The sequence below is a fragment of the Lagopus muta genome, chromosome 4, assembly GCF_023343835.1.
Source record: "Lagopus muta isolate bLagMut1 chromosome 4, bLagMut1 primary, whole genome shotgun sequence".
Classification (NCBI taxonomy): domain Eukaryota; kingdom Metazoa; phylum Chordata; class Aves; order Galliformes; family Phasianidae; genus Lagopus; species Lagopus muta.
The window spans coordinates 21,112,802-21,132,068 of record NC_064436.1 but is presented as its reverse complement, the minus strand read 5'-3'; the positions used below and the strand labels follow the sequence as shown (position 1 = coordinate 21,132,068).

At 38.8% G+C, this 19,267-nt stretch overlaps 1 protein-coding gene across 4 annotated transcripts in view; it reads left to right on the top strand.

Moving 5' to 3' along the window:
• The window catches only part of TENM3 (teneurin transmembrane protein 3), a 1,260,835-nt gene that overhangs the window by 943,324 nt on the left and 298,244 nt on the right, over positions 1–19,267 (top strand). For 3 of the 4 annotated variants that reach the window (XM_048943303.1, XM_048943305.1, XM_048943304.1), the window contains one exon: positions 8,061–8,363. In XM_048943303.1, coding sequence (XP_048799260.1) covers positions 8,132–8,363 — 232 coding nt within the window. In that variant the 5' untranslated portion in view covers positions 8,061–8,131. The remainder of the gene's footprint in view (positions 1–8,060; positions 8,364–19,267) is intronic. The other variant, XM_048943306.1, reaches the window with a different exon arrangement.

The following is a 19,267-nucleotide window of genomic DNA, read 5'->3' as shown; positions in this document are numbered from 1 at the left end:
CCATTCTGTGATTCTATATTGAGGAGACTTGTTAGTAAGTCTCCAAGTTCCCAGACAGAGACAGTATTGTAATTAAAGTGGGACCACATCTGAAAATCCAGTTACCCATCTGATTGCTAAAAAAAGAAAAATCTTCCTCTGAATGTTTTCTGTTTATGTGGGATAAAAACTTTTGTTATGAGGAGCTGTACTTGGAAACCAAGGCTGGTGCTGCCTTGTGCCCCATCTGACACAGCTTGAGCGCCTGCCCTTCTGCCTTCTTTCTTCTCTCTCCTGCTCATCACCAGTAACATCCTCTCTTGCAAGGTCCTCAGGTCCTCCTCACACTTACTCACACCTTCAGAAGGCTGTTTTCAGACAAGATCTGTGAGTGTGCCCAGCTACTGTGTGTCGTGTGGTTCATTTCCCTTGTAGTGACTGGAGAGAGGTATTATTTTTAAAACCTCACATCCATCAAATTGTTTGAAATTAACTCTGTTATGAGATGGAGGAGTTGAATGATGGACAGCTTGTTCAGAAAAAGCTTGACATACAGATAGCTCTGTTCTGCGAGCAGGAATGAAGAAAACATTGCGCCGTGTTCTCTGCGTGGGGACTCAGGGACTGTTGCACCCTTGCTGATGCTCAGGGTTTGTTACATGGTGGGTTACATGTGGGCTTGTTATGTGTGGGTTCTCCATCTGACTTGTTTCAAAAAATCCCTAGATTTCTTTGGTTTTGTCTAAGAACAAAAGGGAGAGTTCAGAGCAGGTGCAAAAGTAAACTTGGGAGATACTGATCAGGAAGGGATTAAACCTGCATAAATCAGGAGACCATGTAGATGGGTCGGGTGAGGAGAGAGGGGAAAAAATAGTGTCTCAAATGAGGGTTGAGAAAGGAGATAGTGGCATAGGCATGAATTTCAGGTTTAAAGGAGTGGATGAAAGTATTTAAGCCATTTTAATTGTTGCTGAATAATGAACTATGCAGACTTTGGGAGTTTATTACTTAGCTCTGAAGTAATCAGGCATGATGCTCTGCTCTTCTGAGGTTTTGTTTGTTGTTTTCCCCTGCTCAGTTTGTCCTTTTAGGGTTTCCTCTTTTTCTAGGCTTTCTAGATTCCTGCAAACCATTTTTCCTGAAGAGGAACAGAAATTGCTGGTGATAGCCAATTCTGAATTCCTCCAGAGGGGAAGTGATCCAATCCATGTTTGTGAACTACAGGGCTTTGCATGAGCAGGGTCAGCATGTGGCTGCTTTCAGTTCTCCCTTCTGGAGGCTCCCAGCCCTGCTATGGGAGCTTCCAGAAATTGCAAGGAGCTGCTGCTCCATTGCAGCCACAACTGCATGGTCCTCGTGCCGGCATAGGAAGATGGCGTCTGAAGGAGTACTGCCCTCACTCCCTCTGAGGAAAATGGCACCTGGAGTAGTATTTCTTGTGAGGAATAATGCCTATGTTCCCTTGGTATGAGGGATAACATGGGGTATTCATTTGCTTATTTTATTTTCCCTCGGGGGTTTTGGCCTTAACTACTGGCCACAGAACTTCCACAAACATCAGCCTCCATGACTGACCAGCACCCTGTATCTTTTTTGCAGATTTTCTCAACTCTCATTGCAACAGACTTCCTGGTGAATGTAGAGTGCATTTATTTGTTTTTCATTCTGTGTCTGACGAAACTGAGATTTTTAGATCGTCTCTGGAAAGTAACTTTTATTAATATTACATCCCTTAGTGTTGCAGATATATGAGTGCTTGGCTTCCCTGACTAATACAGAAAAATGCATGCAGAATATGCAGTGTTTTTTACTGATCATCCTTTTTCGTCCTCCCTCCCCCTTATTTGTTTTGTTTGTTTGTTTGTTTTTTCTATATGTAATCCATTTTTAAAACATAGAGTTGGTTCGTGAATTAGGGAGGCTTTTTCTGATTTCAGGCTGTGAGCTGCTGGCTGGCAGCCCTTCTGTTCCCAGCTCCCCTGGCTTTGGGTGCTTCTGCTCCAGTCTCTGTGCTGGAAGACAGACTTTTAATATTAAGAAGTGAGTTTCTAGATATGATGACCTGAAATATCCATGTATTAAGAGTCATCAGTTTGACTAATGGCACACCATGGCTACAGATCATCCTAAGCACCTCTTCAAAGTGTCATTTTTCCAGCTCAGTTGATTTCTGACATATCTCACTTTATCAGCCATTGAAGTGGAAATTTCATCACTCTTTTATGCCTTTTGAGTTTTTCCTAGTATTTGTTTGTAATAGGTTTTATGGGTGATTAGTTGTGTGAATTGTGAGTATTTTTCTGGACAGGAGACTTTCTTAATTTGCTTGATATTTGTACACTTATTAATCTTCACACAATACATTTCCTGCTGAATTTGCTTTGTTCTTTTTGCTGTTAAAAGGCATGCAAGTATTATAACTAGTGCAAATTGTGATTACCATAATATTTACATTAACAAACAATTGCTGTTACCAGGAAATCCTGGTAAAATTAAAAGAATACAGTAGAACTACTCAGGCATTACTTGTAGCATTTTTCAGAGCTGACAATGGAAGCTGTCCTGACACCAATCTGTGCAACCTCTAATTTTGAGCAGAATTCAGAGCCTGCTTCCCGCTCAAGTGCTGCAATGCTTTTTCTGTCGCGTCGTTGCAGTACTGTATTGTGAGAGGAAATCTGTTCCTGACTGAAGCGAGCAGAGTTCAGGCTCGTGTTAACCGAATGCGGAAGGATCAACGATCCCTAATTCATAATCATAGTAATTGGTAATAAAAATAATAGTAATTCGGTAATAGCGCAGGCTTCTGAGCGCGGCCATGAGTGCTGTCATTCTTAGGTATGCCTCAATTGTTAGCTGTGGGTCTTTGGAGGGAAGACAGCGCTGAACGCTTCAATCTGTTCCCCAGCCCTGCTCCTGCTGCCCTGCCACTCACAGCAGTGCTTCCTGCCTGCGAGACCAGCAGAGAGGGCCTGGCTGCATTGTAACCGCATCTTGTGCCCACTGCTGCTCTTCTCTAACAAGGAAATTACATGATTCATCCCCTTTCCTTTTTTTTAATGTTCTCTTCTGACACTGTATGTATTAAAATATTACCCTCTTTTTCTCAGAACTAACTCAATTTTTGCTTTGTGCATTTTGAGTTGTCTAAAATGGCTCTACACACTGAAAGGGAGTATAATATATGCTGTAGCAGATCGATAAATCAACACCAGCAATAGCACATTTTCTATATGACTATCTCTTCTTTGTTTTGGTAAGAAGCATCTTGTTTTCTTACCTTTTTATTATTTTGTGTCTGTGTAGCTTTTGGGGTATAAAAGGGCATAAAACACTGAGTTTTATTTAAGCTCCTCAATCCATTTCCTCAGCATTCTAACCAGCTCCTGTGCTGGAAAAAGATTCCCAACCACTTGGGTGGGGAGAGGTGCATGTGTTGGGAGAACTGCCATCCTGTTGCCAAACTGTAACAACCCTTTGGGGAGCTTGGCATTGAAGCTACAGAATTAAATGCAATAATTTCCCATAACTGCTTTAAAAAGCCTGCAGGCATGCTGAAGTTCTGGCTGGATGTTTTAGATAATGTTTCATAACATGACTTTAAATCCCCATTTACATCTTGACAATGAAAATATGTAGTAAATGTTATGTCTACTGTATTTTTCCTGTATAGCTGTGCAGGGCTTCAACGTCGAGGTGCTTGTTTGTGGGTTGTTGGTTTTTTTTTTGCTTTTTTTTTGTTTTTTTTTTTTGTAAAAAGTTATGCAGTTGTTTCTTTTAACTGTGGTGGCTTAATTTTGCATTTCAGTGACAAAGGGAAACTGAAAGCTATCTTGGAGAATTCTAAATAAAATGCTTTTGCATCAGCCAGCTTTGTCTGTACCTGAGACTTCTGTTTGGTCACTGAAGCTCCCACCACAGGTTCAGCATGTGTGGCTTTGCACGCCCAAGCTGTCTGCAGTGCTTGAAGTGAAAGAGAGAGCAATCATCTCACAACTTAATTGTGTTAGTTAACATACCTGACTTAGAAGTTGAGGATTGTCTGTAAATATTCACCAAAGGGAAGGAGTTCTATGGTCCCAGTGACCTACTCACATGTAAGACATGCCTCTTTGGTTGTTCTGTTTTCCTTCTAAATTAATTCTAGAAGAAATAATTACTAATTGAAAAACAGGCACCTGACATTTCAGATTTGGAATGGCTTTTATAATTTGGCAGCTGCCTGGGACTGCAGCAGAGGCAATGCATGTGGGATGGGGTTCAGTAGAAGAGAGCTGACTTGCAGGTCTGGTCATTGACATGATCACTCATGGACCCCAACCAGAGCCAAAACCTTTGTCAAATCCCTATAAAGTTGCAGAGGGTCCAACAGGCGGTGACACAGATGAGCACCCCTGGTGTCTTTTGCACAGAAAAGCATCAACCACTTGGAACAGTTGATCAGTTTACTTTCAGTTGTCTTCAGTGGAAGTTGTGATGCAACACATAAGAGTACTTAGCATGGCTGTTTTAACATCCACATGAGAGTGAGCGAGTTAGCTGTTAGCTTGATAAATACAGCTTTATGAAAATTCCTATTTTGTGCATCATAAATATTCACATATGGGCAAAAATTACTTGTGGACAAAGGCAAGTGCTTTTGTGATGTCACAAATTTAATTTTATTTGGTTTAAAATTTTAATTTGATTTGTTTAAAAAAAAAATCAACCAAATTTGTTTGTGTGTCAAATTAGTCATTGCATTTGTATTGTACTTATTACCAATATTTCGTCTGAGCTTCTTCTAAGACATAGAGGGAAAAGAAAGCTGGTCAGTGCATTTGGGCAACTCCCAGCAGAATGCAGCTTTTATGTTACTGAGAACAGAGGAGAAGAAAACCTGAAATGTGTTGAAATTTGTCTACCCGTTGGTTCCGTTAAATCTGGAGATTGGAGTGTGAATTTTTAACTATTATTATAACTGTAGTGATATAATAAAGAGGCTGAGCAGGTGCAGTAACTTGCAGGGTGTTTTTTCTGAATTACTTTTATCATTAATTGAAAATGTTCATCAGATTTATGGGGAAAGAAAGATGTCTTTAAAAATTGGAAGTGTGCAATAGGATTCTCAGGGGGACAAATAAGTCCTGTTCGGTGCTGATACTGCTGCAGCACCTTGTGCTGTGCTGGGTTGCTTCACTGAAAGGTTAAAGCTCAAATCTTGTAAAGCTATCTGTACATATCCCTGTGTTTGACTTGTCACTGCCAGTCCAATAAATAATTGTTAATGCTGATATATTTCTGTGTTCTGCAAATACATTTGTGTTCCCTCTTTCTGTTCACGTTTTGCTCGTGGTGCGGGACATTTATTTGCAGACAGATCTTTAAGATAGTTTTATTCTGGCTCCTTACTTCTGATATTTATATTAATTCACCAATTAAAAGGATTTAAAGGTCTGAGCCTAAGTCTGTTAAATCTTTCCTAAAACTTCAGGGAGACGCTAATAACTTCTGAGAAGCTAAAGGCAGCTGAAGGTAAAGAGGTGTTTTGTATAATGCTGGGTTTGAAAAGATCAAGCTCTTAAATATGTTTTGGTTCGGTTTGTTTTTTTTCAAAATACCCACAAAAAAATGTACTAGCCCTCATTGTTTATCGTGGCAGTGTAATCACTGTCAGTATCTCAATAATCTGATGCTGTTAAACAGCTTGTATTTTTTATAACCTTTGCGTTCTTTGCCTAGAGAGGCAATAGATAACTCAGAAAACTGCCTTTTGATGTTTTATTGAATTCATTGACTTCTGTCTGAAGCAGATCAGTAGTTCTCCTCATGCTATAGCATAGATTAAATCTTTAAGGATTTTAGCTTGCTATACTAACAAAGTATCCTGCAAAAGAGTGGTTTTTTTGTGTGTTTTTTTTTTTTTTTTACTATCAGGAAGGAGCCACGTAATCCCAGGAACTTGAAAAAATCAAAATAATATAAAATTTGATGATGAATAGCGCATGTCAGTTTTCCCGTCGCACAATTTAGAGACATTAGGAATTAGTGTCCCTTTACAGTTCTGAAATGCATAGATGAAGGGGGAGATGGGCTTCCACGTGCAATCTTTATGCTCCAGGAGAATACCTGCATGTACCCGTTAATCGTGATTTTTAAAAGCATTACATTTTAGCAATAAAGCATCAAGTTCACAAAGTGCTTAGAAAATTATTTTCATGTGGAAAGAACTTGCATTCATTAGTCAATCAAATATTTTAAAGTCTGTGTGTTTTATATCAAATAAAAAGATATGCTACATGGACATGCAGACATCTAAATAGTCATAAAGTGAGTAAATTATTATTCTATCTCAATTTTATTGCCCACGTACAGATATTTCAATTTCTTTATGACTCGAGTGTGTGAAAGTGTAATTAATGTAAAAAAGAATTTGCTCAAATTGAAGATTTTGCAGCTTTGTCTTCTAGTATAAAATGAGATTCAGGCAGGTCAAGAAACGTGAGAGGTTTTCAGAAAATCTCAAAACAAATAGGATGATAAAAGACTTGCCAGTCAATAACTTGAATTACAGTTTGGTGTTAAATTACATACTCACTAGAAATCGTTTCATGGGTGACAACTAATTAGTTTGTTGTTAAATGCTTAAAAACGTAGCAGGTTAAGAGTTCTAAAGCAGCCTTGTTTTTGCTTAGCAGGCTGCCAATAGAATTGGATGTTACTTTGTGATATGTGCTGCAAAATGTTATCTGAATTAGAGAGAACGGCCTCGTTTCTGGAGGGAACAGACTCAAGTTGCACCAGGGCAGATTCAGGTTAGACGTGAGGAAAAGTTACTTTTCTGAAAGAGTGACCAGGCGCTGGAATGGGCTGCCCAGAGAAGTGGTGGTGTCACTGTCCTGGGACGTTTTCAAGAGATGTTTAGATGTTGTACTGAGGGACAGGGTTTAGAAGGGATAGTAGGTGGACGATTGGACTACATGATCTCCAGCCTTGGTGATTCTGTGGCTCTATAAATTCTGCATCACTTGACTGATAATGCTCCACAAAATAATCATTTGTGGCAATTAAATTTGTTAAATTGAGAGAAGCACCAAGGAAAATGTTCTTGAGGCAGAGCAGAGAGTCCCAACATATAAGATGTTGAACAAGAAATACCAAAGCCTAGTTAGTTGGACAGTCAAATATCTGAATTATATTCTTGATTTTAATCTAGCTCTTGTCTTTAAAAATGACATCAGAATTTCCAAACTTTGGAAATTTTTCTTTCTCTGGAGAGCGTCATTTTTCTTACTGTGTCAGAAGTGAAGGTATTTCTGTTAACTGTGTTGGGCCCATGAGATGAAACAGGGAAACCTTGTTTTGAAAGCTACTGGAATGAACCATTAAAGAAAAATGAATAGAAATAAGTTTCTTACTGTAACATTTCTCAACAACATGATGGAAGGAAAAATTACTCCTGAATGTCATTCCCAAATGAAATATTTCCTTGCTTCTCAGCAGCAGCTTTATCAAACATACTACCCGAGAGAAGCCTTCCTATGTATGGCCTATGATGTTTTTGTAGCTTGCTGTGAAATTATGTGTATGCTCCTGGTGAGAACAATTTTATAAGAATAGAATTGACAGTAAGCATTGTAGTATCTGTATCTCAGAAATAGACATTAAAACGATAAGTTTCTGACAAGCAAGTGGAAAAAGAATATGTCTTTCTCATTAGACACACACCTTTCTCAGGAAAAGCCAAGCTGATGTATTTGCAAATAGACTTCAAGTGAGTAACACGTTCCTTAAGCTGAAAAGCTGAGAGGGGTTTTCTCCCTTAGTTTTCAGTCTGGGTTTAGTATTCTAATCTGCTGTATGAATAGAAGATTGTTGTGACTGGCATTGTTGTTAACAGGAATTAGCTGTTTTCTCCTCGGGATAGCTTGTACCTGAAACTATCAGAAACTGTCAGAAGTCTTGCAAACATGACGGGTCTGCATTTTGCCCCTAGTTGATCAGACCTTTCTCTGATCTCACACCAGGTAGTTAGAAAAGTAATCACAGCAATTAGAGAACGTTGTAACACATCGTCTGTTCTCTCTCTAATTCTGTTTTAGGTAGATGTGAGCTGAATGTAGAAAAGAGTTCCAAACAGGCCAGGCTGATGCGCACACAGAAGGAATGAAGTATGGATGTGAAAGAACGTCGGCCTTATTGCTCCCTGACAAAGAGCAGGCGGGACAAGGAGCGGCGCTACACAAATTCTTCTGCAGAAAATGAGGAGTGCAGAGTGCCTACACAGAAGTCCTACAGCTCCAGTGAAACCCTGAAGGCTTTTGATCATGATTCCTCTAGGTTGCTGTATGGAAACCGGGTAAAAGACTTGGTCCACAGAGAAGCAGATGAATATACCAGACAAGGTAGGCAAGAGGTTTTTATACAACCAGGGTGTATAATTCATTAGTACTGAGTAACGAGGCTTTCCTGCTGTGGGAAGAGGATGTCATTATAGCCCTTTTAACAGCTTTAGTAATACTCTGCACAAACAGTACACTTCATTTGTGTCTTCCTAAATATTTTAAAAAGGTGGGAGAGCATTGTGTACCATCTTTGAAATAAATAATACATGCTAAACAGGAAACCTATGTAAACGTCCTGTGTTGGGCAGTGACTCAGTGACAACTTTGTGACATTGAGTGTGAAGTATTCAGGCCTTACAGTTTAAAAACCAGACCCCCGGCAAAAAAAAATAAAAAATCATCTGATCAATGGGTTGTCCAGAAGCTTGCCACTCCAATGTTCCTAAAATTTAAGTAGCTTCAAAATTAATCACAAGAAATGAATGCGACTGCTCAAAGAATATGAGGCCCCATAAATTGGATTGCTGAAAAATCTAGTATGCATGTTTGGGTATATACAAATAATTTAATAGCTCGGTGCTTTTAGTTCACAAGGGCAGTAACAGAGCGCTGTAGAGTGAGTAAATTAGTAAGGTAAATCACTTTGAAAGTGGAGGGTTTTTTTGTGTGTTGTTTTCTGTTTAATTTTAGTGGATAACTGTGACACCTAATCAGATGCTAACTGCTGTCTCTGTTAAATTTTTGAGTTCAGGATAGGAGAGATGTGAGAGATGTAAATATCCATGGAGTTATCCAGAACCCAGCTGGATGGGGCCCTGGGCAGTTTGCTGTAGCTGACCCCACCTGAAGGAAGGGACTAACTGCTCTTAAGAGATCCATTCTGATTCTGTCAGGTTGCACTCTTTAGGGTAAACTCTCGTTAGGGTCAAGAACTCAGTGCATTACATTGGATTCAAAACTGTAACATCTAGAAGTGGCATTTCTACACTTCCACAACCAAAGTACTTAATGTAAGGTTAAAAAAAAAAAAAAAAAAAAAAAAAAGTTGGGATGTGTGCAATGTTACAGCCTAGCTATCTAAAAGAGTAAATGTAGGCCAGAAGATGTGTAAAATGAACACTCAGTCTTCTATATAAAGAATCCTTTCTTCTGAGGAAGCGGGAGTAGATTCAGAGTAGATATAGAAAGCTTTCTCCTTGTGAGAAAGTCTTTAGCTTTGATTTTAGAATTGTTTAAAAATATTTTCCCCATTGGTGGTTTATCTTTGTTCCAAGTAGAATAACTTTACATTAGAATTAGAGCAATGCAGATGGTGTTGACTTTTTTCACCACAAATGTCTACAAAGGAAATAAAAATATTTCTTTTCGACTCATGTAACTGAGGATGGCTGCTACTGTGGTCTGTCTGCTTTCTGCTGTGTATTTTTGGTCTCTGTGATATGTTGAAACTTCAGGTCATCACTACTTTCAAGCTAAAGTCATTAGTCACCTTGATCCTGTTACTTTACTAAGGAAAAACCAAGAGGAATGAAGTTTTCCAGGGCTCGTACTATAGACACTTTCACTGTACTAGTGACAAAATTATATCAAAATAGACACTGTTTATTTAATATTGCCTAATTAAGAATTCACAAACCATTCCCTGAATAGAGTACTGTTCTCTTTAAATAGAAATAATGAAATGGAAGAAATGAAACAATCTGGCACAACATGTAAGATGAAGCACTGGGGCTTGCGGGTTTTTTTCCTCTCCTTTTTCTTCAGAAAAGTACATAGTACATAGCTAATACTTATTGCCCAATATGCAATAAGTTACACATCTGTTAGTCTGAGATGTGTAGAGTCATCATCATCTTTCAGTGCTCTCAGCGCTGTCATCTGTGTCTGTTTGATTTTTCTCATTGTCTGTTCAATTCCCCTTGTGTGGCTTATTGGCTTCCTCTAATGCTTGCTGTTTTAGCACCGTTGTGAACTACCTGCAAGTTTGAGAGGGTCAAATTAATAAGGGCTTGTTTTGTAGTTTTAGGTGCTCTGTTCTTTTGATTTGTCTTTGACAGAGAGAGACCTTACTGCTTCTGGCATCGGAAGCATTTGGTGGAAAATGTGTTCAAGATCATTCTAAAGGTTTTTTAATAATACATTAAGGAAGCTTCCCTATATATATATATATATATATTTTTTTTTTTTTTTTTCTTCTGTCTAGAAATAAAGGGCAGATATGTAGCTGCTTTGACAGTCTAATTACATGCTACCCTGCGAAAACAACAGGAAATAAATCTACAAGCAAAAATAAGGCAAATGCTAATAAATGCCTTTAATTGGAAATTAACATTTTTATTAATTGATGGTGACTGCTTCATTTCTTTTGCTCGGCCTGTGTAAAATAGTACCAAATTTCCAGTGTCCACTGGAAATCTACTGGAGCAATTACTTGAAATTCTTGAGTCTTCCAAATCTGACACAACTAAAAAATATCACTGTTATTACTGCCAATATGTGGGGGTAAACCCGTCACAGCTTTTTGTTTATGTGTCAGAAGTTTACCACCTCCTCTTCCTTATTTGTTTCAGTATGTGTCTTTGTGCTTCCTGCTGCCCATAGTTGAACTCAGAAGGGGATATTGCTGTAGGAGATAGATGTGCCTGGGTTAGCGGTATTTTTGTCCCAGGAAATCTTACGCAGGGGAAGTTTCCCTGTTATCACTGAATTTTTGTTGTTTGAGATTAACTGCATAAATTGTGGGTAACAGCTTAAAAGGATGTTTCTCGTTTTATTTCATAGAACAGTATTTAAAATAATTTCATGTTAATAAATACTACAATATTTTATAGGGCTAGGATAATCTTGTTACTTTGGAACCCAGCTGACAAGATTCTAAGAAGCGATGTGTGTTTCTGGGAAGCGACTTGGTCAAGGCAGTGTGCTTTCAGTTAACTGAAAAGACAAAGTGGATCATCTCCTGTGGTCTCCTCCCTTCCTCTTTCTGAAACACCTTTATATGTTGCAAGACCAGTTTTATCTTTAACTCTTCAGTTCTATCTAGTTTACTGTTTTCAGAATTTCTAATTTAGCTGTTTATTTTCGCTTTGTTGTTAATCTCCACATAAGTTTCAAAAAATTGGTAAATGTGAGTGATTAAACTCGGCACCCAACCACGTAAATGAACTCGAGCCTTTTTCATTAAAACTACTTTTAAACTTGATTTTACATTGCATGCTTGAGAAGATGCCTAATCTCATCCTTGATAGTGGATAAAGCACCATGAAAGGCTGTTTGCTTTCCAGAATGTGATGATATGATTGTTTGCTGTTTGAGTTAGGGAGGAATATGATACCTATTTACTTATGCTTTGAAGTATACAACTGTAATGAGCAGTCATTTAAATGTACAACTTCTTTAATTGAATTCTGGAGCCTAAATGCTCATACTTTGGAACGTGCCCAAGCATCAGAAATAAATTCAGAAATAAAGCTGAATATATAAAGTGGAATTTTGCTGTTGCTCAGAGAGGAATTCCTTTGTTTACAAAATTGCTGTGGGAAGTGATAAAATGTGCATAGGAGACTGCTATGTGAAAATATTTGGCAGAGTTGTGTGAGTATGGATGAGGAGGGAAGGACTGTAGAACTACAGACGACAAACTATGTTTAAAATGACATTTGAAAAAAAAATATTCGGAATTAATAATATGTTTTGCAAACAATTTGTAGTTGATCATGAATCAAAGCTGCAAGGTTCTGCAAGAACTGAAAGGCTTGTTATGTGAGTTTTAGCAAGAGAAATACAGGCAGGCAAAAACTGTATTTTGCTTATTGCCAGATATGTTTTGAAATGAGGAGAGGACTCTGCAATGTCTATTAAGTAGCCGTCTTTCTGCTTCAAAGAATTATTTGTTGCAAGGCAATATAATGATGCTGTAATGGGATCTATGTGCCAAGTCAGTGAGGTTTGGAGTGGGAGTGGGAGGCACAGCTGGCACAGTACACTGAGATTTGCATGTGTCCACATTTACACACAAAATTATCTCGCCACTGCTTGTGAATGCTGTGAGATGAGAAGCTGAGCTGCACGCTACTTCTGCTACAAGAAGGGCTGATGAGGTGGTACAGGTTGTGTTAAATTTTTACTTTTGGAAAGCTTGAGGCATCTGTAGTTTAGCCTGGAGGTAAAGTTACTCGGTCTTTCTAACTGGCGGTGAGCATGAGTTCTCTGTGTTTATCATTCAGCACAATTTGCTCTCAGCAAAGCCTCAATGTGAATTTCTTTTCATGCTGCCCCTTCCAGTTTTGCAGGAGAAAGCGTTCATATGGATGTTTTTTTATCTTTACTATTCTGAAATTCTTAGGAGCCTAGTAACTCCTGAGCCTGCAAAGAGAGGGGCTGGACTTAACAAACAAGCAAAGAAAAAGAATTTCTTCCCATCACAGTATGCTGGGTCACTGATATGAGACTGCTGAAAAGCAAAGCCATTTACAGTGTGTTACACTGTGCTGATGAATCATAGCTGCTGTTCAGCTGTCTCTCCGTGACAATTAGATTTAGGTGCTGGAAAAATCTCACTGTTCAGTAAAAGGAGGACCTGAAATAGTGATTTATATGTTAGGACAATTTTATGTTATTATTGAAGACGTTAAACACTGTCAAGGATTCGTTTTTAAGATTTCAGAAGTATGAATTGCAACTTCTAGTCTAATGTAACAGGGCGTCAAATTTTATTGTTTTTTAAAAATTACCCGCTTGAAATGACTTATTTGGGTAACAAAGTGATTAATCTTCTCAATTGCCATAAATGTCAGCTGCAGGATTAAAGGATCTAAATGGTCATGGTTTCAAACCTAAAGTTCCATGTACTTCAAGCCTTCCGTTAAGAGGCAGTGGGAGGATAGATGGATCAACCACTTCTGAGTTTCCACTACCTATGCCTTGTCAGTGAGCTGGTTTTGACTGTCCGGTAGGCAAAGATTCTCACCAGAACTGCATTAGCCTGCTGTGTGGATTATTTACAAGCAGGTATGAAATGACAAACAAATGACTTTGCATTCTCCGAGTGAGCGAATTAATCACCATTCAGTGACATGGCAGTGCCATCTTTGAAAATCCAAGGCAGCTATCAGAATTAGAGTTCTGCGTTGTAAGCTGAGTGTCCTCACTATGATTCTGGCAGACTCTTTTCTGTTATGCTAAAACACAAGCCACCTGCAGCATCCTCTTCCTTTGAGCAGGCAACTTTTGTGAGAAGCATACTGTTGCCAGCATGTGCTCAGTAATTCTGTGGCCTTGAGCTAAGCACATAACCTTCTGCCAGCGGTGCTTTTTTTCCTTTCCTCTCTGTAATACAGGTATAATAACACTTGCCCACCTCACAGACGTGTTGGGAAGATTAATTAGTTTATGTTTGCAAAACGCTTTGAAGATGAAAAGCGCTGTAAGTGCTAAGTAATATTATCATCTTACATTGCTATACTAGTTACTTCTTAAAGCAACAATAAGAAGTTAATTGGTTTTCAGGTTCCAGGTGATAAGGATCTGTTGACTTTTAAAGTTATTCTCTTAGCTGCAGAGTGGTAGTGAGGAAAACATTTCACTTTCATTTGATTAAGAGTATATTTAGCTCCTGCTCGGTGATGCACGTGCTTGCTCTAAGGTTTTCATCTAGTTGAAATTGGCCCCTGGAGGGTCATGGTCTGTAGATGACCTATGGATCTGGAGAGAAAGGGCAATTGTGGTTCTCTAGGGAAAAATCAACCTTGGTTATTGGCAGTATGCTGCTTGATCAGGCATTTCTGCATGGCCTTGGTCCACAGAGTGAAAGCCTTGTCCTGTACCAGACCAATTGCAAAAGAAAGGAATGAAGTTCTTGGTCATAATGATTAGAGATCTTGAAGGCGAGCAAAGCCCCCAAAGACTTTTGGCTTTATGGAATGGAAGACATTCTGGAAGGTCTGTGTTTGCCCATACAGCTTCATGGAGCGAGATGTGTACGCTGCTCCTGTTCGTAATAAGTATCTGACTGGAGGATGAGGGAGATATGTGAGTTGCACACGTGGCTGTGAAAGATGGCTGCAGTGTGTCAGTGTCCATTGAGAGAACAAAGCATGCATTTGGAGACAAGGAGTCCTGCTTGCTGATTTAGGATCAAGAGTCAGGACTCCAGGCCAGCTTGTGAGGGTTACTTGTTCCATCACTAGCAAACAGAAGTGGGAGGAGAGACAGAGAAGTGAAACAGGAATAATTCCTCAGTCAGATTATAGTTTTTGAAAGTAGTCTAAATTGTCACTGCTTACTGGCTTGAGAGGCAGTGCTTAGTGTTACTTAACTTATCGAAGCCAAAAGAGAAATTGGAAGAGCCATCAGATCAGATTAGTCTCATGTTTATGTTTGCACTTTTTTATTTGCCATGCCATAGATATGTTTGAGTCATAAACCCTTTCTTCAGTTTAATGGGCTTTCTGCTAGACAGACTAAATTAAGCCTACATTGCATTACATCTGAATGTGAGCTTCGCTGTGGATATGTGAAGGGAGGTGTGCGCGAGAGAGGGAAGAACAAGGTTTTTCTGTGGAATCCTTGGGTTTTATCCAAGTTTTAGTTACTGGCATTTTTTGTGCTTACCTACAGTGATCTGAGAGCCTCATTCTGTTTATGCACTGTGGAAGAGACTCCTATGAATGTGGGGTATTTATTTTTTATTCGACAAATAGAAATGTATAGGGCTGCTCTGAATATGATCGTTTTCTTTCTTTACACCAGTTCAGAGCCTGTTGAAATGATCAAATTTTTTGCTATGGCACAATGTATCCCTTTCTCTGTTCACCGTCTTGTGGTGGCAGATGTGCCTTTCCTCCTGCAGAATTAGTGTGTGGAGTTCTCCCTCCACATCCGAAGGGATAGGATTGAGCCTGGGCTGTATTCTGCACGCTTCTTTCCCTGCTGCCTCCTTCCTTCTCACCTTCGTTCCCCATTCCAAGCCATATGTCATGTCATTAGCATCCTACTGACCTTAATGTGGCAGTTCATACCTGTCAGATCTGTGGTTTTAGGCTCTCTGCAGACTGCATATCCATCATCTCTGCATTGCTTACCCTCGGGTCATATTTTCTTCACATCTATCAAATTTAGGCTTTATTTGTATTTTGTAATAAATGGATGCTTAGATGTTGATGATTTGCAGTTTGATCCAAACTTTAAGATAGAGGCCTGAAATATCTATACTGTCATTCTGTTCATGATCAAGACTTTGCACTCCTTATTACTCATGGAGTTACATTTCTATTTTAAATCCACAGAATCTTCTTTTTTCCCTTGCCACCCATGTTTTGGACAGACACGCTAGTTTCCCTAATTTAAATTGTATCTTATTTCATCATATTCAGAAAATCAGGTTTTTTTTGTCTGAAATCCAAGAATTTGGAACTGTAATGTTTGAATTATTAATTCACTTACTGAAACACGACTGCTTATGCTGCAGCTTGAAGCTTTGAATTGTGCAATTGTAAAATTATCTGCAATTGACTTTAATCTTAATCTGTGATACCTTCAGAAGTACTTGATGAACAGTCCTTTATCCTTATACTAGATTAAGAAGTGCTTATGTTCTCATCTGTGGATTAGTACTGAGGATCCTCCCACCATCTCCAAGCCTGCCAGGGAAAAAAACAGAGTGCCTTGTACCATGCCAAAAAGTCTGCACGTTTCAATCCTAAATTGAAAAACTAGTGGCAGGAAGATATTTGGTACCATTTATGTTTATTCTGTTCCATCTCTTGAAATACAAATTTCCAAGACCAGTGTTAAAAACCTGTGTTTCCTTGCATTTTTATAGCTTAGTGCTACTGTGATGAATACATGGTTAGTCTGATTATAAGGTTTGATATACTTTAGCTCCCTCCAGGCATTGAAAGTGGGTCTTTTTTTTTTCTTTTTTTTTCCTCCCAGACTATATTTGGGTTTTGGATCTTTTCCCATAAAATTCTTCTACCTGAAGTTGCGCAAGTGCAACTTGGAGAGCTCTGTGTCACTGCTGCTAACTCTCAGGAGTTGCTGCAAGTTTGGCTTAGTTCCCCACCTGCTTTTGAAAGTCCATAAAGAATGGGAGAGCTGTATGGTTTAAGTTTGCTTAGACAATATATGGTTTCATGCTGTTTGGTTTTGTGTAGTTTACTGAACGTATTCAGAAGCAGCTTTCTTTCAAATAAGTCTTACAGTTCCACTTGAACTCAGATAAGGGCAAGAAAAGGTGGTAAGGGTGGAAAGGAGAGTGGAGCAGAAAGGTCAAGAAACAGGTTAGGAAGTGACGAGGAAGGAGGTTGTGATGAGAAGAATGCAGAATTTACTGACAGGGTAAAACCATGAGGTAGTGGATGAGAGTGGTCTAAGTTTCATAGATAACTTTCACAAAACCAGAAAAGAAAATCAAGACGAAGTAATTAAAAAAAGATCAGAAAGAAAATATTAACACGGGCTAAGTGTGTTACTTGTCAGTCTTCACTGTGGTTGCTTGGATCCTGACACACAGAATTCAGCAAGTATAGCTTTGGAATTTCCAGTTTAGTGAATGTACCGTGGAGTTTGTGCAGCAGAATGGATGGTATCACATCTATTACTCGTTCTCTCTTTTCTGTAATTGTATTCTACCTGCCTAATACTCTGAATTCTAAAGGCAGCATTTGTACACTTCTTATCAGAAGTTTATAAAGCATGCAGGGCCTCTATCTTTTGCCAGTTCCTTTTCTAAAATCTTCATCCTTTCATTTCTAGCAAATTTGTTCTCTTATCCATCTGCTTCCAATTTTATGCCCTTCCTCTCAATATCTTTCCTTGGAAAGCACTGCCTTAGAAAGCCTGACGTGCTGTCTTTGCCACCAGTAAATGGAGAAGAAAATAAACATATTTTATTTCCAACAAATGACACATTTTTTTTCCTTGAGAAACCAATCAGAATTGACATTTAGAGGTAGATAATGTTTCACATCTTTTGGGATCGCTTGGGATTCTTGTCAAAGCAGTGCAGCTCTGCTTTGAGCTTCTACGAAAATGGCATCCTCTCAGTGCTCCAGAGTGACTATCTTGTCACCTGAGAACAGGAGGGATGATTCTGCTGTTTATCATTCCATACAAAGAAACTCCTTTCACCATCTTTTACTCACACATGATTGAATGCTTTATTTTTTCAGGTATTGGTAAAGAGACCGGCCCAGCCAGCTTGCAGTTACCAGAGCTATTCTTTCATGGTTGTCATGTATGTGAGTTAGGAAGGCTACTGTGCAATCAGTAGAATGGGTCTCCTGGTTTTACAGAATTGATGTAGCATTTCAAAGGCATGGTGTAATTGCGTTCTGGTTCTTGCTCTGCAGAGAGTAATCAGAAGTTCTGTGGGTCAGCTCCAGGCAAGGAGCTGCAAATAAAAGACATGTGCCCATTGCGTGTATTAGCTAAGCAAAAGGATACAAAAGTAATTCCCAGTATCAAAATAGCAGAAAACTATGTGGTCCTTGCAGCAACGATTTTGACATCATTTCTGTTCATGTGCTATTTCAGTGATAAGCACTGGACCTGCATGCTCTAGTCTGCAGAGAAAAAATAAAAAAAAAAAAAAAAGAGAAGCTCTTTCCAGGTTTTCTTTCTGAATAAATTATGTTAGTCTTCTTTTAGTTTTTTAAAAAAAAGAAAAAAAATCAGAATTAAGTACGGGAACAAAGAAATATAGAGCAGAATAGAAATGAGAGGATTGGTTCTCCTGAGGACTGTGATCACATCTTGTTTTTCATCTCTCTTGCCTTAGTTGTTCCACAATTTGTTTTTCTAAATTTAGTATTTTCCTGTAATGCATTACCGCAGAGTGATTACAGGCAAAATGCATTTGAGAGTGATTTCTGAACTGCATGGAGGTGTTGTGGGCAGACAGAAGGCAAGATACAAAGGAAAAGTGCTGCCAAGTCTTAAGACTGGAGCAGGGACTGGCAAGTAATGTAGGACATAGATACAACAGAAAAGGAATGAAACTTTATTGGAACATTAAGAAAGAGCAGACCCAAATACAGCACAAGGTTGAGCATGCACATGGTTGGATTTGAAATTTCTACCATTCTGGTTTTATCTCTACTCTGTGATGGCAAAACTGAAGGCAGCAAAGGTGCTCACACTACAGTTTATCTGACTTGAAAGAGGAGTGTGCCTGTGTGTATTTTATTACTAACCTCACTGATGTTTTCTAGGAGGCTTTTTAGTTTAGGAGTGTTTCTTTCCCTTGTTCCCAAAATTATCTGTAGTTGCTGAACCTGGCTCAGAGACTTTGCAGTAGTTAATGGATTACGAAGGTCAGTGGTGATGTCTGAAGGTGCAAATTCTCTGCTGGTTATTTTTTTTGCTGGTTCATCTGTTAGTTTGTTTTTCCATTTTTGTGGTTTGTCATTTTAGGGGGATATTTCTGCTTTAGTACAGATCCAGTTTAAAGCAAAGATTGACAACTGAGAAGCCACAGAGCCTTTTTGTGTTTTGTTCAGTAGTCCTCTCCCAAAACCCTTTTCCACGATAACGTGTCCAACTTGAAGCTTCAATTACTGTAGGCACCTTTAAATAACATCTCCAATTTAGGCCATTGAAACCAATATTGCAGTAGAGCAAGTAGAGCAGGTTGCCATTTAATTTCAGCTGTGAAATCCCGACTTAGTAAAAGAATGTGTAACTTTTGCATATATTGCACTTATGTATGCACTAGGCGGTGTTAAGGATCTATGATACCAGCCACGATAGGGCCAGGGCCAAATCACTGGACATGCACACCAATATGGTGAACAGCAAAATGGCGTTTATTACAAGTGAACTCTAGCTTATATACGCGTATGTGCTTTGTCTACACCCAAAAATCATGTGTCATACATCCATCACTATTTGCTTTAAAAATTGTTGTTCTAGACAAATACAAATACAACAAAAATACAATCTGGCAGAGAAATTCATGTATA